The following is a 22,502-nucleotide window of genomic DNA, read 5'->3' on the forward strand; positions in this document are numbered from 1 at the left end:
TTAATCCTACAGTTATGTCCATATATAAATCATCTCCAGTACCTCCTGCATGTTGACCATGGACCATGCAAAACTCCAAAACAGACAGTAGCCTAGAGCCATGAAGCAGCTATGCTACTTATTTAACAAACTACTGCTGTAAACTATGAATTAAATTTTAATATTCCAGACACACTATCAAGTGATTTGTCCACGCTTGTACAACCTGACAAATAAATCTCTTATTTTGAATTAACTTGGGTTTAAGCTCAAATTTACTCCTCAGGAAAAGCAGCTTTATTTTATATCTTTTTTTCCTCATTTCTTTCTTTCTAGCCTCCCATTGTAGCCGTTTTTGGGATGGCTGGCTGTGCTGGGATGAAACTCCTGCTGGGACCTATGCTTCTCAGAACTGTCCAGACTACCCCACCTTTGACATCTCAGGTAAGCCTCAGGAAGCTATTATCACACATCCTGCCTTGCTATTTGAACCTTTAGGTAATTGGAAAAAGCTCTCAAAAAATATCTCAAACGGATATTTAATTTGCAGCATGTTCTTCCTTCACTTTTAACATGAATTGAAAACAAAACATCTGTAGGTCACGTTTTTTTCCCCCCTAAAGGTGTCTGGGAAAGCTTTCTGGATTTTATTTGGAACTCCAGAAAGCAATTTATTAGCTGTTAGAGGATAGAAGACAGCAGTGCAAGAACATCTTGATCTCTCTCTTTAAATAGAATCACACAAATAAAAACCTGAAGGACAATTTGAAAGCACTCATTCCAGAGTGTTGGGGACAGGGAGTATCAGTTCTTGTGCGGAATAAGACCTTGAAGATCCCATAAAAGCTCCACTAATTTTGTAGGACACTTTTCTAGAATCACAATTTATTTTTAGAATTGATATTTTAAAAAGACCTGCCGGTGTTTATTTTACCTTTATTTGAATTTCTTAGTTGATCAAATTTGGCAACAAACTTTGCCAAAAATGTGTAAAAGTGTAAACCATGAAAATAGCATTGCCATAAAATATTCAGCTAATAATCTTTCCACTGAACATCCACATTTGTCCATCACTTAATTTTGTTAAACTGAGGGTCATGCTAACAAGTTTCTTATCCCAGTAGACAGCTTGGTTGCAAAAATCTTTTGAGCATTTGCTGAATTTTAACTGTCATAATTACACCTATTAAACATAATCTATTCAGATGAAATAGAGCCACTGTACAAACACGTGTCTGATTTTACATTAGCAAGGTCTTGTGGCTAGTCAAACTAAGCAAGCTAGCTAGTTATGTAACAGTGTAACTTTAGATGATGCTATAGCAGGGTAAGAGAAATGACAGAGAGAAATAAAACTTATTTCACTATCACTGTGTTTAGCTCATTTATGATTCGAGTTGAAATACCAGCAAGAGGAGTAAAGAAACTAATTATAGATTATAAACAGTTAAATATCCTGATTGGAGCTCAGGATTGTGCTGTTTGTTAAGCAGTTATATGAAAGTCTATAATATTAAATTGTGAATTAGGTTTTAGAATGACTGTTTAAAATGTATTTATATTTCCATGAATTATTACTACCACTTTTTTGCTTTGTATGTCATTTACATAAAGACCATAGTTCCAGTTAATATGTCAATGCATAGTCAGATACATGTTTGTAGCAATGGATTCTTTTGTATAAAGAATTAACAAACAAGATGTGAACACTGGAATGAAAATAGGAGGTTGTTAAAGTGATTTAAAATGGCGCCAGTCTTCTGTTCTAGTCTAGACCAGTACATGGTTTAGTGTGATTTACAGTCCCACACTGTGCTAATACTCTGATTGATCTCAAGGTAAAGCACTGGCACACTTACAGCAGCATAAGTGATGGCTTTTTATGTTTTTTTCCTCTTGCACAGAAAAAATAACCAAATTTTGTGATGAATCTGCCAATTGGGCTCATGGCACACCAATAAATAATACATGGTCTCAGTGTCACAGCATCTCAAAGGACAAATTGAAGGTAATTACAGCAGTTCTGGTCTGGCCAAGTACCGTTTACTTTGCATTAAAAAAAAACACTTGCATAGTAAAAGAAGTCAATTTACTTACAGTTTCCTCTAACTGAAGTTTAATCAATTCTATCCTGTTGATTGTTTCTAATGGTATTTCTACAGAAAGGGTCTGTTTATGGTGAACTGGAGCCAGAAGCTGATACCACAGCAGAAACTCTGGTCAGTCCTCTGGAAGCTCAGAAAGCAGAGACCAGGAAGAAAATCATTGATGGTCAATATAAATGCTTTGAGAAAATGAACAGAGACCCACCATATAACAAGTCAGGTAGTGGACGAGTCTTACTTTTAGAAGAACCATAATGTGAGTTTTTTACATTGACAGACAATTTACTCATCATTTACAGTCTGCTCCATCTTTAGGTCTGTACTGTAACCGGACTTGGGATGGGTGGCTGTGTTGGGATGATACACCTGCAGGAATATACACATCTCAAAACTGCCCTAACTACTTCCCTGACTTTGACCCCACAGGTAAAAGACTGTACAGTTATAATATATACCCAGTTTCCCAAAAACAATATCTTTGTTTGTTTTTATATGACTTCTATTCTGGTTCTTTTTTGTCAATTCTCAAGGACATTATAAAACCATAAAATAACTGTTTTTGAGTTTGGTCAAAAAAAATGTCAAACAATTTCTCTTTTTTTATTAGAAAAGGCCTTAAAATATTGTGATGAGACCGGGAACTGGTTTCTACACCCAGAGACAAACAGGACATGGTCCAACTACACCATATGCAATGCCTACACTAAGGACAAGTTAAAGGTAGAAATCAGGACATTGCTCTTATTTGTAAGTATTGAAATATTCAAAGAAGATTAAAATAGCAGCCTGAACAGTTTACTTAGACACCATATGGAAGAAAACACATTTATTTCCAGGTTATTAATAGTGAGGAGTACATCTGCAGGACTTTGACAGTGAATATGAAGGAGTGGAATATGGCAAGTTGTTCAGTGTTGTGTCGACTAAAGCTGTTTTACTTTTTCTAAATCTGTTGTTTATATATATTTTTTAGAGCGCATACATTTTGTACTACATGGCAATCGTGGGTCACGCTTTGTCCATCGCCTCCCTCCTCATCTCTCTGGGAATATTCTTTTACTTCAGGTAAGTATCGGCACAGTATTACAGAATACATTAGTTCATAGCTGTCTTCTACAGCATGGTTTTTTAGCCAGGCAGTTTCATGGTGAAGGAGTCAATTTTGGGTTTGAACACATGTCAGATCATTATTTGCGAGTGGATAACATTGCAGAGATAAAGTGCATTTGATTAAATACCTGTCATAAACTATGCTGCAGTAAAGTATGTGCAGTAATTACACTGTAATGATGTTCATAAAAGAATATCACCAAACAAAGTTTCTCCTGCTTTTTTTTTTTGTCGTTTGATTTTATTGGCTTCCAGCTGCGTTAAAGAAATAGGGTTCCTCTATTTTTCTGGGGGATCTAATGTATAAGTAAAATAGGTTCTAAATTCTAGGATGTTGTTTTAATCATGTTTGGTGATATATATATATATATATATATATATATATATATATATATATATATATATATATATATATATATATATATGTATGTATATACACCTACCTATGTATAACCTATTATTTATTGTTCTTTAAAAGAGTTTAACCAATGGTAAGTGTTGGGTAAGAGATTTGTTATTTGTCAGATTGCAGTAGAATTAGTCCTAATCACTATGATTTATTGAAATAATGTATTATACGAATTTACCTAGAACTCATTCTAACACCACTGATTATCAAAACCCACCACGAACAAATGGAAGGTCTCTAGTAGAGTAACTCAATGCAACTACCATTTTTGTCTTTTTTATATGAAAAATATAATTGTACACTATGCCTAAACGGTTGAAAATACAAATTTGAATTTACATCACATTTGAAGTGCCAATAAAAACCTTTATGAAAACCAGTGGAAAGGACTAACAGCTGAATGGATTAGAAGTTCCTCAGTCGTTTCCAACTCATTTGGTTCTACATTCAAAACCTTATTTCTTAGTTTCAGGCTTTATTGCCTGCTAATCCTTTATATCTAATAGGTTTGCTGGCTGGTGTCTAAGCCAAATGACACCATCAGTGCTTTGCCTGTTTTTTATGGCATCATTTCATGCTGACTTGGTTTCGCTTTTAACTTTGATAGATAGTTATTCAAGCAAACTCAATTTTGTGGCTTACTTCACGTCATCAGAGATTATCCCCCCTCCCCCTATCTTCACTTCTAAGTTTGCCCTAACCTTTGTTTTTGTTATGTCTCCTCCCCGTCTTGTCAGTACTTCTGTGTCACATGTGTTTGTTTTTCTTCATGTAATGTCCCTGGCCCTTTTTGTCATAGGTTTATGTATTTACTTGTCTTTTCATTCACAGGTGTACTCACTTCTGTGTTTATTAGCTCGTGTTTATTTACCGCTTTGTCTGATTCATGTTCAGAATAAGATTCGTTCAGTCATTGTTGATTACCAAGCAGGTTTTTTTTTATTCACAGCTTCACTTTTTTCACATTTTAGTCACGTTTTGATCACATTTGGTTTCTTGCTCCTGCCTTGCCTATTTTGTTGCTTGCCAATCAGCTGGATTATGTTTTTGCTTCTGGATTTAAAATTATTCTTTCATAAAATGTCCCTTCCCTGCATCCGCCTCCACTATCGTACATTTGTGACTTAGATGACTTACATGGTATAAGTCTACAGAGAAACGTATTTCATGTCTGAGTGACAAATGTGTACTATACTTAGTATAGCTATACCAATCAGCTTTTTTTATTTTTTTTATTTTTTTTCTGGTACTCAGATTCCTTTGCACTTTCTGAAAATGCCAAGTACACATTAGATTTTGTGAGCATTTTGGCCAAAAATAGACTTCTCATACAATCTGTATGGTGGTTTCGCTGCAAAATCTCTTTAAAAAGACACTACCTAAAATAACATAAAACAGTATCTAAGAAAATGAGAATGTTTTTACAGGCAACATGTTTCAGTCTTGTGTTCATATCTGTGTCCATGATAGCCTCTGACTGCAGTTCTTTGCTGAAACCTGATATGGACTTCTGCGGTTGCAGCCCATTTATCTAAATGTTCTGTACATTCTTTAAATTTTTCTACAACATTGGTTGTAAAGAGTAAAAATATTTCTTATTCTGAGCTCTCTAATCAAGCAAGTGTATGACTTGCTCACTTGTCATAGTTAAATTCACACTTAATCACACTTGACCCCATTCTAATGAAGAATAAAATTGGGTTTTTCTGCCTGGAACATAATGTATGTATTTTAAGCACATAACTCTATATTTTTCACATTTATTAATCACTTTCCTAATTATCCAACTAGCACAGGGTGTACAAAGTAGTAATTTTAAGTAAAAATGTCTAAGCTTTTTATTACAGTATAAATAATGATTGCATTATTGAACCAAGGCCACTCAAAAACCTTATAGTCTTCATATAAGTCAGAAGGACCTCTCAAGCTTTTATTGGAAAAGTCACTATATTTGATGAGCTCTCCAATAATGGTTATGGTGGCAATTAGTAAAAATGATAGGCTCAGTATTTTACAGGAGGATACGCAGCAGGTGTTAATGTGTGCTTTTAATTTAAACTTCATATTTTATATGAGAAATGTGTTTGCCCACTTTTAGGAGCTTTTTAACTCAACTCATTAAGCTGGACTTTTAAAGTCATAACATAACACACATCAAAATGAATAGGGTAATGTTAGTGGACCTGTATTTATTTATTTTTTGCCCCTCTGTTCAGTTGCAGCATCTCATTGCTTGTAAAAAAAAAAAAAAAAAAAGTGAAGGACAAGCAGTGAAAATAATGAAACGCTATTTGGAGGAGAAATGGATTTCTCATTGTTGCTCGGTTGTGTTTACTGTTGTAATCTGAGTCTGTGGTGTACATGATTTGATTGATGAGTGTGTTATGAGGAACGAGAAATGTAGGAGGGACGGAATATTTTGGAATTCCAAAAGAGACACGTAGGAGTGAAAGAGAAGTGGTATATATATATATATATATATATATATATATATATATATATATATATATATATATATATATATATATATACAGATTAATTTTCTAAATTTATTTATTTATTTATTTTTGCCTAACTCATTTAAACATCTTAATGTCTAAAAGAATGCGAGGTGTTGAATTCAACGATGAATAGCCACGGCTTTTTATGTGTTTATTTTAATGCTAAATGTGATAGTATTATTTGAAATTCTCAACGTTTTAATGTTACCTTATTGCATCCAGATGTGATGTTTACACAGGAATGTGACATTACACCACAGCACAAGGCTTTTTTTAATTAATGCCCCTCCCTGATCACTGCCAGAAGAGATCGGTTAGAAATGTGTGATTCAGTTTGGAAAATGAGCGCAGTTTTCCCTCAGGTCTTGCCAGTCTTCCAAGAACAGTGTTACACAAGGCAGCTGATTTTTGTAGCTGTTTAGGGCCCATATGGGTGCGGTCATGTGAATGGGATGACTCTGCTAATGGGCAGATTTGTTATTTTTTTAAATATATATATTTTCTCCATGTATTTTTTTCTTTGTTTGTTGGCTTGCTGAAATGTACTGAGACAAACCACCATTTGTATAACCTGAGATAGTTGTTGCATCTGCTTAACAATTATGTTAATGTGTTTTTCACTGCCTGGATAATTACAGAGCAACACGCCTAATCTCTTAGCAGAAAATGGCTTACATTTTAATTTGGAAAAAAATACTGTTTCTTTTTATAATTTTTTAGACTTGCATTATTCAGTACACGCCATCACAATTTTGAAATTTCACGCACAATAAAAAAGCAGATGTTTAGATTGCTATCCAACTTTAAAGAATTTGGCAGGTCAATCATTATGCACTTCTTACAATATGGTAAAATGTCTATAGTAACAACTTGTTTAATTGTACGTCTTGTATTGAGGATGTATCACTCAATCCAAAGCTAATAAATAAATAAAGGCAGTTTGCATTTGAAAAAGAGAAGGTGTAAATATACATATTTTTAGTAGCAAGGACAATAGTCAAAGATGTTTTTTAAAAAAGTAATAAAATGAATTAACTTATTTTGTGGGATAGTTACCTTCCCCTCTTTTAGTCTAGGGGTAAAAAGGGGGAGTAACATGCAGTAGATTTGTGATGGTGTCTGAAAGGAAATGACCCAGTAATACTTTTTCCTTTTTTTTACTGTGATTTACTGTGAAGTACAATAACATTTACTGTAATACTTTACACCACTGTTTAAACTAACAAAAGTCTCACGTAGACAGGTTTGCACACGCCAATGACTAGGACTATAAACAAGACAATGACCATAATCATGATCACAACATTGACAACGACAACCATGACAATATCATACAAAATATGTTTCAAACCTACTCTCATGCATACATGACAGCACATTAATACTGAAAACCCTGCCTTTATTGGGACATCTGCATTACTGATTGGCACAACAATTCTCTATGATCCAGCCTATGAGTGAAAATAGCACAAAGAGAAGATGGGAAGGAAAGAGCAAAAAATTAATAATTAAAATGTGACGCTGTAGCATTTAACATGTGGTTATTAATCAACAAAAAATATTTTCGAGAGTATTAACAGTAATGCTTTATACCTTAAATCTGGACACATTGCATTTTTGGGTTAAAAAAGGCATGATTTAAAAAAGAAATCTTATTATTTAAATATTTTCTAAATGCAGAAGTACACCTAATCCATTTGTATAATCTAAATAGCAGAAAACTAATGCAGGTGTAAAACCAATCTCTGAAACCATGTGAAAATTTATACAAAGATTTTCAAGACTTTGCTTACTGAACTATCTTTTTTGTCGTGAGCTTGGTAGTGACTAAAGCTTGTTAGCATTAGTATAAAATCCGTATGATATTTCATACAACTGAAGACATTAGGGTGGTGTTCAGTTGAAGCTTTATCCTAGAAGAACTCACATGAGACCGTTTAAGTTTGCGTTCCTATGATTTAATGTCACTTTGTATAAAAGAGAGTGCAGGTAGCATCTGACAATCACATTATGCTAATAGCAGCCAGGAAATTCTCGCCAGGGTTTTTGTGATTTATTGTTCTGCTTACTGCTTCAAAGATTTCACATTGGATTTGGAAACTGAAATGTGAACATTTCTAGAATCTATTGTATTCCAAATACACAACCAATACATGACCTCCATTCTTCTGGGAAGATGTTTCTAGATTTTGGTGGGTTCTTGTGGAGATCATTTAGCCAAGTCAGGTACTGATGTAGGTAAGTTTAGGAAGATCTTCCACTCCAACCCATGCACATGGACATTGTTAGATTTGGTTATTCTAAATCAGTTGAAGGGAAAATATAACTGTATTACATCCTATACTATTGTGTGTCTCCAACTTTTTGGTAAAAGTGTAATATATAATGTAATACTTTAGTATTTGTAATAATAAATAAAAGCTAGTACTCTATCTACTGATAAAATTAGCTGAGAAGTGATACATTGGGTTACTTTTGGCAGAGCTTCACTATGAGTATTATTATGTCAATTAAATATTATTACTAATAATAAAGGTATAGCATTATACTGATACTGTTACTACCAATATTCTTAGCATTTCTATGAATAGATTAGGGCATTAATATTATTAAGGGAGGACGAGAAAATCTTGATTTGATTTAAAAAGTATTATGGAGCTCATTTTGTGTACTGCCATGCTGGAACAGGTTTGGCTCTTCCAGTTCAAGTGAAAAGAAATTGTTACTTATGCAATGGTGTGCCTCCAAGTTTGTGATAACAGTTTGGGAAAGAAGAACATATGGCTGGAATAGTGTCCCAATACTTTTGTCATATAGTGTATCAATGTTTTTTTTTTTCATTTTCATTTTAAATGTAAATAATACTCTAATATTCACTACTTGACAGTAAAGACAAACATAGTGTAGCTTTTTGTTAGGAATGTGTATTTAGTATGTGCACTTGCGATTTTTATGTTGCCATTTTTGTGCCTTTTAAATATAAATGATCAATTTCAATTTATGTTGTTATTGTTTTGTGGATTTGTGTTGCTAGGAGTCTGAGCTGCCAAAGGATCACCTTGCACAAGAATCTCTTCTGCTCTTATGTGCTCAACTCAGCCTTCACTCTAATCAACCTCACATGTGTGGTCAACAACCCTAAAGTGGTGCAGAGGAACCCGGTAAGAACCCTGTAGCACAGATCTCAGCACTTTTACACATGACCTGTAATGGCTGGATGGAGTATTTTACACACTGTTTACCCAAGAGGTGTTAAATGTTTATAGAACAAGGCTCCAGCTGTTTGAACAATGTGTTTCTGTGTTTCTCTGTGTGTGTGTGTGTGTGTGTGTGTGTGTGTGTGTGTGTGTGTGTGTGTGTGTGTCTATGGAGTCTTACTGATCCAAAAAATTAATCTGGTGATTAAACACAGAGCCGAGTTCATTTAGGAAGCTGTTCTATTTATACACATGATGGGCTTTTAACAAAACGACACATTGAGCTACTTCATGCTTCATGTGATGCAGAGCAAAACAGCGATGTGTGTGACTGTGTGCTCAAGAAAGAAAAAAGGAAGGAAGGGAGGAAGGATAAAAGGAAAGGTGGACATGAACAAAAGAAGGGGGAATACGGAGTAAAAAAGGAACTTGCGATACATTTGGTATCACAGCATAACATCGTTAGCAAGCGCGTATATAATTTCTCAAGAAATATTTGCTAGAGGCATGAAGTACACACAGGTCATTGGCATAGTCCGAATAGAAGCAAACTGTCTCTGAATCCATGTAAATCCATGTATTTTAAAGACGGTGTTCTCTAAATTCATTTATTACAAACAAATAAATAAATAAATTTTTATAGCATATATTGTGGAGAAAAGTAAAGAAAAGAAGGGATGTGTGTAAGTGTATGTAGATGTAGTGTTGAATGTAGATTAGGTAGCAGGTTGGAGGACTTATGTATTGTGATGTGGCGTATTCTGATGTGTTATTATGTATTATGGTGTATTGTAATGTATTGCAGCTTACTGTGGTGTATTCTAAAGTGATGTAGTATGTTATGGTGTATTGTATTATTATGTAGAGCATTGTAACGTATTGCTATGTGTTCTGATGTGTTATAGCGTGATGTGATGTATAATGCAGAGATGACAAGTTAAATTACAGATACTCGTGTTTTAACAGACTCTGGTACAAGTTGAAGTACTGACTACACTTTTTCACTCAAGTTAGAGTAAAAACGTCTGGGCTCTGATGTACTTAAGTAAAAAGTAGCTATTAATGGTATCTGTTTTACTGGACCTCACAGCATATTAATATATTATTACAAAATAATTTAAATTTTTTAATCTAATGAAAATTTAATGAATGTATCCAGTCTGAACATCCACCATATAAAACACAAGCAGAGAAAAGATGATGATGATCATGTGATCAGGAAGTCTGTGGTCTCAGTCATGTTTACATCACTGACTCATCCACGTTACCCCAGACCCCACGTTAACCCCAGATGGGCTGAAAAACGGCGAGCAATAAAAAGAAAAAATATTGATCATGTCTCCAAATAGATTAAAACTAAATCAACAAGCCTGTTTTAAAAAGGAGAAAGTACAGATATTTAAAAAAAATGTGTAAAAAAGATTTTATAAGTAATAGTAAAATGTTGCCAAAAACAATAAATAGTGAAGTAAAGTACTGATACAAGAAAAATCCACTTAAGTACAGTAACAAAGTATTATACCACCTCTGGTATTATGGAGTATTATAGTGTATAGTAGCATATTGTGGTTATTCTTATGTGGTATAGTGTGTTATGATGTACATATGGTGTATTATAGTGTATTATGTTGTACTAGGGTGTATTTTAGTTAATCGTTGGATTTTGTGATGTATTCTTACCCTGTTATAAGGTGTTATGATGTATCATAGTATATTGTAGAGTATTGTGGTGCATTTTGATGAGTTATAGTTTGTTATTATTTATTATAGTCTATTGTAGGGTATTGAGGTGTTATTCTTTACTATAGTATACTGTAGCATATTGTGATGTATTCTGATGTGTCATAGTGTGTTATAATGTATCATAGTATATTGTAGAGTATTGTGGTATATTTTGATGAGTTTTTGTTTGTTATGATGTATTATAGTGTATTGTAGCGTATTGTGGTGTTATGCTTTACTATAGTGTATTGTAGCATATTGTGGTGTATTTTGATGTGTAATAGTGTGTTATGAAGCATTATAGTCTATCGTAGAGTATTGTGGTCTATTTTGTTGGGTTAGAGTTTGTTCTGATGTATTATAGTCTATTGTAGTGTATTTTGATGTATTTTGATGTGTAATAGTGTGTTATGATGTATTATAGTCTATTGTAGTGTATCGTGGTGTATTTTGATGTCATAGTCTGTTATGATGTATTATAGTCTATTGTAGTGTATTTTGATGTCATAGTGTGTTATGATGTATTATAGTCTATTGTAGTGTATCGTGGTGTATTTCGATGGATGTGTCATAGTGTGTTATGATGTATTATAGTGTATTGTAGTGTATTTTGATGTGATAGTGTGTTATGATGTATTATAGTCTATTGTAGTGTATTGTGGTGTTTTATGCTTTACTATAGTGTATTGTAACATATTGTGGTGTATTTCGATATGTCATAGTGTGTTAATCTGTATTGTAGTGTACTGTAATGTATCATGGTGTATTTTGATGTTATATGTGTATTGTGGTGTAAAGTGAAGCAGAAATCAGTTGTGAGGTCAGAATGTAATAACCTCAATCTGGATTTAATCTTGCATCTGCTGCTACATACCCTGTTGTGTTCTTTCAGAGGAAAAGACCTCTCATTAGATCCATGTGGTAAACGCTGCAGCCAGCTTTCATTTCGGTTTGCTCATTGATTGCAGACCATTGAGACTGACAGTTCTCAGCTCCAATCCAAAAACACGAGTTTCAATCAGGCCGTTCAGCTGATTCGGAGCTATGCACTCCCTTCTTTGGTCTGATGTGTTATTTATAACACATGAAGCTGTTCAAAGTTATTCTGAAGTGGTGTAAATTCACAAGAAATAAACAGGTTTTTTATTGAGCAGTCCAGCCTTGAGCAAGTTCATGATCATCATCATGTTTATCTCAACAATATTGCAGCTTCGAGAAGGGTTTTATTTAGTTGAACTGCTCAGTTCATTCCATTCCATTTTTACTTTACAGTATTCTTGTTTACTGGTCCAACTATAGTGATTTACTCCCTCTCCACCCTGCTGAAAAATTCGGCTTGGTCTGATTATATCTGCCAAAAAAGCAAGTCAAACTGCTGGACTTGTGCAAATATACAGAATTACTGCTTCTAACACCACAGCGAAGACAAGAAAATAACAAACTTTTTGGTACTTTGTTTATTCCCGTGTATCATTTTTTTTCCATTTACTGTATTGTTCAAGGAAGCTGTTATATAAATTTGTGAATGTACACAAATCATGATCCACGGATCTTATCTCAGATGGACTACGGAAAGGAAGACAAAAATGTTTTCTGTTTGCGGTTTTCTTTTCAAGCTGGGCAAATCCATTGTACTCAACAATCAGAACTAATCCCAGGTTAAGGTTTAAATTCTACTGCATTCTGCAAATACCGACTAGCCCTTAGTGTAGTGTTTTTCTGCTTTCGCTCATCAGTACCCTTTTTTATCTCCTCATGCTTTAGTCCTTCAAAAGCGTTTTAAATGAAGACAACCGAATTAAATAAAAAGGGTGTAAATTAGACTGCATAAGTATATTGGTGATAAGGCAGATGTTTGGCAACGGTGCTTGTGTGAAGACTATTCAACTGAAATGTTTGTAGTTGTTTTGTACAATCAGAGAGCTTCTCTCAAGATAATACCCCCGCACTTTCCTGCACATATAAAGACACTTTCTTCCTTTTCATCTCTGTTCTGTAGGTTGGGTGTAAGGTGTTACAATTTTTCCACATGTACATACTTGGCTGTAACTATTTTTGGATGCTGTGTGAGGGCATCTATCTGCACACTCTTATCGTGGTGGCCGTTTTTGCTGAGGAGCAGCACCTTCACTGGTATTACCTCTTAGGATGGGGTGAGTTTCAAAATCCAAACATGCTCCTGCAACAGCTTTCTTGCTAATCTGAGTGTCATTAACCTGGAAACCCGTTAATTAGGGAATTAGGGAACGATTAGGGAAAATTAAGAGACGACAAAGATGAGGCATATGTATGCACTGGCGATGTTTGCTAATAATTTATAAAAGTAGTTGTATTTTCCATAGCCCATTTCTATGCATATTATATATTGTATATACATATTTTCTATAGATTAAGATTTCTCCTCGCTATGAAGGCAGAGGAGTGTACTAAAAGTCACATAGAATACAAATTTACATGTCAGAGGTAGAGCTGTATCTTCCTGTAGACAGTACAGGAAAAGAAAGTTTTTTCATTGTTTTTCTTGTTGTTTTTACATTTTTCTGTTAATTGCATAGCATCCTAATTTATTCCATTGCATCATATTGCGTTGAATCGTGTTAAACTGGATCGCATTAGTAGCTGCTTCATATGTATTTTTAATATATAATATCATTGGCTATGCATCGACATGCGAATTGCAGGCAGGCAGGCAGGCAGGCAGGCAGGCAGGCAGGCAGGCAGGCAGGCAGGCAGGCAGGCAGGCAGGCAGGCAGGCAGGCAGGCAGGCGGGCGGGCAGGCAGGCAGGCAGGCAGGCAGGCAGGCGGGCAGGCGGGCGGGCGGGCGGGCAGGCGGGCGGGCGGGCAGGCAGGCAGGCAGGCAGGCGGGCGGGCGGGCGGGCGGGCGGGCGGGCAGGCGGGCGGGCGGGCGGGCAGGCAGGCAGGCAGGCGGGCAGGCGGGCAGGCAGGCGGGCAGGCGGGCGGGCAGGCGGGCAGGCAGGCAGGCGGGCGGGCGGGCAGGCGGGCGGGCGGGCGGGCAGGCAGGCAGGCGGGCGGGCGGGCGGGCGGGCAGGCGGGCGGGCGGGCAGGCGGGCGGGCAGGCAGGCGGGCGGGCAGGCGGGCGGGCGGGCGGGCAGGCGGGCAGGCAGGCAGGCGGGCAGGCGGGCGGGCAGGCGGGCGGGCAGGCAGGCAGGCGGGCAGGCAGGCGGGCAGGCAGGCGGGCAGGCGGGCGGGCGGGCAGGCGGGCGGGCGGGCGGGCGGGCAGGCGGGCGGGCGGGCGGGCGGGCGGGCAGGCGGGCGGGCAGGCGGGCAGGCGGGCGGGCGGGCGGGCGGGCGGGCAGGCGGGCGGGCAGGCGGGCAGGCAGGCGGGCAGGCAGGCGGGCGGGCAGGCAGGCGGGCGGGCAGGCAGGCGGGCAGGCAGGCGGGCGGGCGGGCGGGCGGGCAGGCGGGCAGGCAGGCGGGCAGGCGGGCGGGCGGGCGGGCGGGCAGGCGGGCGGGCAGGCAGGCGGGCGGGCGGGCAGGCAGGCAGGCGGGCAGGCGGGCAGGCAGGCAGGCGGGCGGGCGGGCGGGCAGGCAGGCAGGCGGGCAGGCAGGCGGGCAGGCAGGCGGGCGGGCGGGCGGGCAGGCGGGCAGGCGGGCAGGCGGGCAGGCGGGCGGGCGGGCGGGCGGGCAGGCAGGCGGGCGGGCGGGCGGGCAGGCGGGCGGGCGGGCGGGCAGGCGGGCAGGCGGGCGGGCAGGCGGGCAGGCAGGCGGGCAGGCAGGCGGGCAGGCGGGCGGGCAGGCAGGCAGGCGGGCGGGCGGGCAGGCAGGCGGGCGGGCGGGCGGGCAGGCAGGCGGGCGGGCAGGCGGGCGGGCGGGCGGGCAGGCGGGCGGGCGGGCAGGCGGGCGGGCGGGCAGGCAGGCGGGCAGGCAGGCGGGCAGGCGGGCGGGCAGGCAGGCAGGCAGGCGGGCAGGCGGGCGGGCGGGCAGGCGGGCAGGCAGGCAGGCAGGCGGGCGGGCGGGCAGGCGGGCGGGCGGGCGGGCAGGCGGGCAGGCGGGCGGGCAGGCGGGCGGGCAGGCGGGCGGGCGGGCAGGCGGGCGGGCAGGCGGGCAGGCGGGCAGGCGGGCAGGCAGGCGGGCAGGCGGGCAGGCAGGCGGGCGGGCAGGCGGGCAGGCGGGCGGGCGGGCGGGCGGGCGGGCGGGCGGGCGGGCGGGCGGGCAGGCGGGCGGGCGGGCGGGCAGGCGGGCGGGCGGGCGGGCAGGCAGGCAGGCGGGCGGGCGGGCAGGCGGGCAGGCAGGCAGGCAGGCGGGCAGGCGGGCAGGCGGGCGGGCGGGCAGGCGGGCGGGCGGGCGGGCAGGCAGGCGGGCGGGCGGGCGGGCGGGCGGGCGGGCGGGCAGGCGGGCGGGCAGGCGGGCGGGCGGGCGGGCGGGCAGGCGGGCGGGCGGGCGGGCAGGCAGGCGGGCGGGCAGGCGGGCGGGCGGGCGGGCGGGCGGGCGGGCGGGCAGGCGGGCGGGCAGGCGGGCGGGCGGGCGGGCGGGCAGGCAGGCAGGCAGGCAGGCAGGCAGGCAGGCAGGCAGGCAGGCAGGCAGGCAGGCAGGCAGGCAGGCAGGCAGGCAGGCAGGCAGATAGATAGATTATCTATCTCATATTACAGTGTTCAAGACGGTACAAGTTTTTAAAACCACACACTCATGTTGACCTTTTTGCAATGCGCAAGCTAATGTTCATCAGCACAGTGTTGTCCCATTTTCACAATGTCCATCCTTGTTCAAATGTATGATGCAATGTCTACCTAAATGTCTGTGATGTTTTTAGCTGATAAAGACCCAGTAGGTAAAATGCATTATTAAACTCTGGCCTCAATAGTTTCCAGAATCAAGTCTGAAAAACCCAAAACTACACTGGCTTGACAATCTCCCTCAAAGGTGGCCCAAGCGGGCCTGGATAGTGACGTGCAAACTGCAGTAGAGAGGACAAAAAGGACTTCACTATCCAACAGTCAAAGGATTTTATTTGCATTTTGATTACCTTTAAAGGATAATGAATATAGTGAATTGACTCTGCAGTTGGATTCATCCAGTTAACAATGTACATTTGGCTCACCATCTGCCTCACTGAGTTTCACTGACCACCCTGATAAGGCATCACCAGGGATTGTGTTACTCAGCTGCTCTATACAATATGCAGACCTAATATACATATGCAGACACTCATCCTGTTTATTATGTTGCTGTGCACCATGCAACAAATCAGATGGATAGGGTCCAATTTAATATAATGTATTCATAGGTTGAATAAGATATTTTATGGACGTACATGTCTATTAACTTTAATACAGTTTATACAATTGTATGGTGAGTATTAACTTGTATGACCTGTACAAATTATGTTAACCTAATAATATTTATGTGTTGACGTCTCAATTTGACACTATCTACATTTCGATTAGTCATTCCTATTTGTCTACAACAAAACTTTTTTTTATAGTACATGAAGGGTTTATGCTTTATAGGGACGTAAAATGTCTTTTATATTACCTTAAAGTTTAAGTTATTTTAAATAATTGTGTAGCTTTAAAAATATTTCTTAATTTTTGAAATGCAAAGTTCTCCTTGCCCCTGTTTCATTACAGGGGGAGACACACATGACCGATGCGTAGTTTGCTTGGTAGTGGAGCATGCTCAGTCTCATGGGGGCTGCTAGGCGGGCACAGGGCATCACGAAGATGCTCTAGGCCCCAAACGAAAGAGCTGGCTGACCTGGGGGTCGTCCTATCCTCGAATAAACGGGCCGTGGTGCAAGGCCCTGACAATCAGAGCACTCTATAACGATGAGGGCGGTGTACACCTTATTACACCTGTTAGCTTTCCCACAAGATGCGCTTCAGGGCGCAGCCTCCCTTCAGCGGGTGTCGCCTTCCACCTCCGCCCGAAAGATCGCTGCCGATGGAGGAGACCCACTGCTTCTCAGAAAGCATCTACAGCTGCAGGGCATTGCTCCAGCCATTCTGGAAGGGTAAGAAACCAGCCTTGAGAGGCTGGCCCCCTAACAGACTTCCTGGCACAGGAGGCCAGACTGTTAGCCCTGCCACAAGATGTGCTTCAGGGCACAGCCTCCCTCCAGTGGGTGTCTCCCTCCACCTCCGCCCGAAAGATTGCTGATGGAGGAGACACATTGCTTCAGCCACTCTGGAAGGGTCAGAGACCAGAGGCTGGTTCCCGTAAGAGACTTTCTGGCAGCCTGCTTGCCGCACACGGTAGGTAAGGGCTTCCCCGATTCAGTTCTGGTCCCCCCGTTTTAGAGTGTGTTCCACTCTGTTGGGACCCATGCAGGCTCTGGTCCTGGAACAGGAAGTGCACGCGCTCTTTTTCTAAGGAAAAGGGGCCATCAAGGTGGTTCCTTCCTTAGTCAGAGAGTCAGGCCCCACAGCCAGTATTTTGTTGTTACGAAGAAGGATAGGGGATTGCGAGGCTCAGGTTCAGGATGTTCACCCTCAAAGCGGTCATGTCTTAGATCAAGTCCCTAGACTGGTTTGTCACGATAGATCTAAGATCTAAGATCTACTTTCAAATAGCCATCCTTCCCGCTTATAGGAGGTACCTGAGTTTTGCTTTCAAAGCTTACCAATACTAGGTCCTCGGCTTAGCACTCTCACACCGCACTTCACAAAGTGTACGAATGTGGCTCTAGCCCCACTAAGGTTTCAGGGCATCTGCATTCTGATCTATATCGACGATTGGTTGATATTAGCTTGATCAGAGCATCAGGCGGTCCGGCATCGAGATGTCATTCTTGCTTGCATGAAGGAGCTGGGGCGTAGTGTGAACTCAACTGTGATGCGGGCACAACTGTCTCCCACCCGGTCACTCACTGTAAAGCAGTTCCAGAGGCTGCTGGGTCTCATGGCGCCTACTCCATATGAGTCCCCTCCAATGGTAGCTCAGAGACAGAGGGTTCTCCTGGAAGGGCTGTTCACTCTGTAGCAAGGTCTCGCAGTAAGCACTTCGAGCCTTGATATGTGGAAAGAACCTACGTTCCTGTCTCAAGGCCCTGTCCCCCATCTTGAGGTGGTGGAGCAGATATGGCAGAGATTTTACAGAGCCCAGGTGGATCTGTTTGTGACTCAGGAGACTTCGCACTGTCCCCTCTGGTTCTCTCTCTCTCACCCAGCCCCACTGGGGCTGGATGCCATGGTGCAGACGTGGCCAAGGCTGCACCTGTGCCCCTTTCCCCAATCGGGCTGCTCCCGGGAGTTCTGAAGAGAGTTCACCAGGAAGGACATGAAGGGCACCTCGGTGGCTGGGCAGACCATAGTTCACGTACCTAGTGTCCCTCCTTGAGGGACCTCCTTGGCAAATAGCTCCCAGGAGGGATCTCCTCTCTCAGGCAGGGGGAACCCTGGTTCACCCCCACCCAGAGTTATGGAGGCTATGGTGGGGACACAGTTCTAGCAGCTGGTCTCTCTACTGAGGTAGTGGGGACCATCCTCCATTCCAGAGCTCCCTCTACAAGGAGGTCGTATGCTGATTTTGACCCAATTAGAGTTAACTGCCTGGTTGGTTCAGTTCTGGAGTTTCTGCAAGAACAGTTTGCCACAGGTCAAGTCAATTCAAGTTAAGTCAAGTCAAGCTTTTTTCTATAGCGCTTTTTACAACAGGCATTGTCTCAAAGCAGAGTTTAACAGTTAAGGTGAATGGTGTGCTTTTATCCCTGATGAGCAAGCCATGGCGACATGGTGAAGGAAAAACTCCCTTAGATGTTATAAGGAAGAAACCTTGAGAGAAACCAGACTCAAAAGGGGAACCCATCCTCATTTGGGTGACATCAAGTGTGTGATTATAAATCTTTAAACACTACAGAACACTCGGTATCTCTCCTTCAACCCTGAAGGTTTATGTGTCCGCTATCGCAGCTTATTGTACCCAGCCCCCAGGGCAGTCAGACTGGTCAGTATGGCGTAATTGGACAATCGTTCCCAAAGCATTGAAAAACAAACTTGAGGGGAACGTCTCTAGGTTACATATGTAACCCTAGTTCCATAAGGGAACGAGATGCTGCGTCGACATGCCACAATCCCTGCATCCCTGCGGCGCTTACCTTCTCTTTATCAGAAGCTAGCGTCGCTTCACTGCTTGCGCATTTTGTAGCTTCTTGGTTTGTGACGTCGCCCTGCCGGTGATGTCACGACTTGCCATTGGCCGGATTTCACACGTGATTCATCGCATGAGCAACGCGGAGGCGTTCCCAAAACATTGTGACGCAGGGTCTCATTCCTCATTTTACTAATTAATATTTTTTTAACAAGCCTGTTATCACTAATAGAGAATAAATAAAAATTAAACCATATCTAACTCAAGGATTGAACAATATTCACTAAAATAATTGATATAAATGCATGTTAATAGATAAAATAAGACTCAATAGAGAATCTGCTACAGTAGACAAGCTGGTTCATTGAAAAAAAGTATTTTTTTTATACGTTTATTGACTATCATTCAGTATCTTTTGAGCACTTTGTTCAGTCTGCTAAAATAATATTCTGTCTTTATCTGTACTGCAGTCCTCCAGTTGGCAATCCCTGAGCTGCAGCATTAAACTCACATCATTCACGTAGACAAAAGTTTTAAACCATCCACTTAAGCACAGAGCATTCAGAACACATTCCGTCATTTTCACATTTTGTCTTGCTGCAGTGTTAAGCCAAAATGCTTTATGCTATTTTTTTTATAAATGAGTTAATCTGCAGCCAAGACTCAGATCCTTGTGTGGTTTTAAATGTGCTGTCTCCAGTTTAATTCATCCTGGCTCACCCAATTCACTGCTACTTGCATTGTTACTGTGACCATTTACTAGATACAGTGCATTTCAGCATCTCTGGATGTTAAAAAAGCTAAAAGAGTGTGGCAGCAAAGATAAAGTGGACAATATAGGTGAGATTATGCAAAAATGAACCAAATAAGATGGTGCAAAATCATTTAACTGTACTGTATATCACAAATAGATGAGAGATCTGGATTATTTGTTGTCAGAGACTCTCAAGGATTTATAGGTTTTGTGTCGGCGTTAACATTGGTAACATGTCACAAATAAGTAATATATTAATAATTACCTAAAGCTTTCATAACACATGAATACAAGCATTAGTATAGCTTTTGAGTCATATATGACTAGTCATTGCTAATGATACTAGTTACATATTAACAGCTCGTTCTATTAATTATTTTTATAATCATTTACGTTTGTGACATTTATTTTCCTTTGTACACAGTGTAGTTTAAAGCAAATTTGACTACCGATGTAGGTACAGATTTTAGTTTAGTTTCATTGGAGATTTAAAAAAAGGTCTCAAACTTGCTTTATAAATCGAATATTTAGACTGTATATATTGTAAATTAATACTGGTATATCAATACTGGTAATAATTAACATTTAATATTTAACAGAATAAGCTAAAAAGACATTAATAATTTAAAGTTATCATTTTATGTGCTGGTAAATTTAACATAAATGTAATCAATATTTAAAGTAAAATAATTACATTTTGTGCTGATAGTGTGTATGCAAACAATATAGTTTAGTGCATGTAGTAATACTTATATATATATATATATATATATATATATATATATATATATATATATATATATATATATATATATATATATATATATATGGCTGTCAATTTATTAAAATATTTAATTGCAAATAAACGCATGATTGTCATCAGATAACTCGTGATTAATCGTAACTTAATCGCACATTTTTATCTGTTTAAAATGTACCTGTAATGTTTTCAAGTAATTATGGTGAATATCATGATTAAATGTGTCGCATTGAAGGTTTTAATTTCGCTTCTTTTATATTTACTTATTTATATTCATAATCAAAATGGTCAGAAATGAGCGCTGCAATAATCGTGCATTAATAAAATCAGTGCTGTTAAAATGAATTTGCGTTAAGGCATTTTTAACTTGTTAGTTTTGACAGCCCTAGTATATATATATATATATATATATATATATATATATATATATATATATATATATTTAATGCTAAAATATCAGGCAATTTGTGTACAATAATTTCAGTGCAATAAGTGTTACATGTGCAATACCTTGTGTATAAATGTACCATTGTAGTCTGATTGGAAATTAATTGATTGTACAGCATATATACTTTATATATGTTGTAATTTGTACATTTTATATAAAAGACTTTCTCCTATATATTTCTTGCACTTTGTTTTTAACTTGTAACTTCAACTGTACTGTGAGCAACTGCAACCTAACCATTTCCCTGTGTAATCAATTAAATATTCTGTTTCTGAGCTGATTCTGATAATTGGTCATTTTATTCAGCTGTTATTGGTAGATGAGTTGATTTTTTTCTTCTATTGTTCCTAATCCAAAGACTAAAACTTCAGCATGTACTGTCTAAAGAATAGAGGAATAATGCCTTATTAAAAGCTTTTTGTGTTCTTGAAAAATGGCCCTTTTTGATACCCTTACCATGTAGACATTATATCCTCTGTGCTATTTTAAAGGCTTTCCCCTGGTGCCTGCCTCCATCCATGCAGTGGCAAGAAAAAAGTATTTTGATGACAAGTGAGTAATGAGTTTTTTTTTTTTTGCATTGGTGCTATAAATACTAAGTAGGTCCGGGGCTCATTGTCACCCAAACTGTAAGTTTTATATGATGCAAGGTTTACTGTGTCTTTTCACCCAGTTGCTGGATAAGCGTGGAGACCCATCTGCTGTATGTGGTTCATGGGCCCATTGTGGCAGCTTTATTAGTGAGTCTTCACCTTTAATTCATTGTTACCATTTACGCATTTTACTTTTCTAGTATTGAATCTATGCTTTAAAACATGTCATCCTAATATCTTACAAGTTATATTGTTTCCACCATTTTATATTACATTCATATTGGGTGATACTTGTTCATTGACAGCTATTTCTATTATTATAAATGAATACTTGCTTCATCTGTAGGTGAACCTGTTCTTTCTGCTCAACATTGTGCGGGTTTTGGTGCTGAAGCTAAAGGATACCCATCGCGCGGAGTCCAACATGTATATGAAAGCAGTACGAGCCACTCTCATTCTCGTGCCCTTGTTAGGAATCCAATTTGTCATATTTCCATGGAGGCCAGAAAACCGCTTGGCTGGAGAAGTATATGACTATATCATGCATATATTACTTCATTACCAGGTAAATGAGCTAAATATGCTTGCCCAAATCTGGTTGAGTACATTGAGTAAATCATGACAAAGACAATGAATTGTTTGCCTTTGTTCTTTTTCCAATCTTAAGGGCTTGCTGGTGGCAACAATATTCTGTTTCTTCAATGGAGAGGTAAGCATTAGGGAAACATCCCACTCTGGTTGTATCTCTTGAAAAAATGGATTCCTAGGTTTTGCATAGAAAGCTGCTGGTTATTTACAAAAGGTTATATGAAAATGTTCTGATTGTTAAGAACTACTTGCAAATGTGTTTTTTTCCCCCTCTTATATACAGAATTACT

General features: G+C 40.5%; 1 protein-coding gene across 1 annotated transcript in view; it reads left to right on the forward strand.

Moving 5' to 3' along the window:
* Positions 1–22,502, forward strand: part of calcr (calcitonin receptor) — a 63,868-nt gene that overhangs the window by 33,310 nt on the left and 8,056 nt on the right. Inside the window, exons 4-15 of the mRNA XM_046835326.1 lie at positions 316–423; positions 1,884–1,987; positions 2,142–2,304; positions 2,400–2,510; positions 2,692–2,804; positions 3,058–3,149; positions 9,139–9,265; positions 13,023–13,176; positions 21,523–21,583; positions 21,705–21,771; positions 21,971–22,189; positions 22,292–22,333. Coding sequence (XP_046691282.1) covers positions 316–423; positions 1,884–1,987; positions 2,142–2,304; positions 2,400–2,510; positions 2,692–2,804; positions 3,058–3,149; positions 9,139–9,265; positions 13,023–13,176; positions 21,523–21,583; positions 21,705–21,771; positions 21,971–22,189; positions 22,292–22,333 — 1,361 coding nt within the window. The remainder of the gene's footprint in view (positions 1–315; positions 424–1,883; positions 1,988–2,141; positions 2,305–2,399; positions 2,511–2,691; positions 2,805–3,057; positions 3,150–9,138; positions 9,266–13,022; positions 13,177–21,522; positions 21,584–21,704; positions 21,772–21,970; positions 22,190–22,291; positions 22,334–22,502) is intronic.

Source organism: Silurus meridionalis, chromosome 22, assembly GCF_014805685.1.
Source record: "Silurus meridionalis isolate SWU-2019-XX chromosome 22, ASM1480568v1, whole genome shotgun sequence".
Lineage (NCBI taxonomy): Eukaryota > Metazoa > Chordata > Actinopteri > Siluriformes > Siluridae > Silurus > Silurus meridionalis.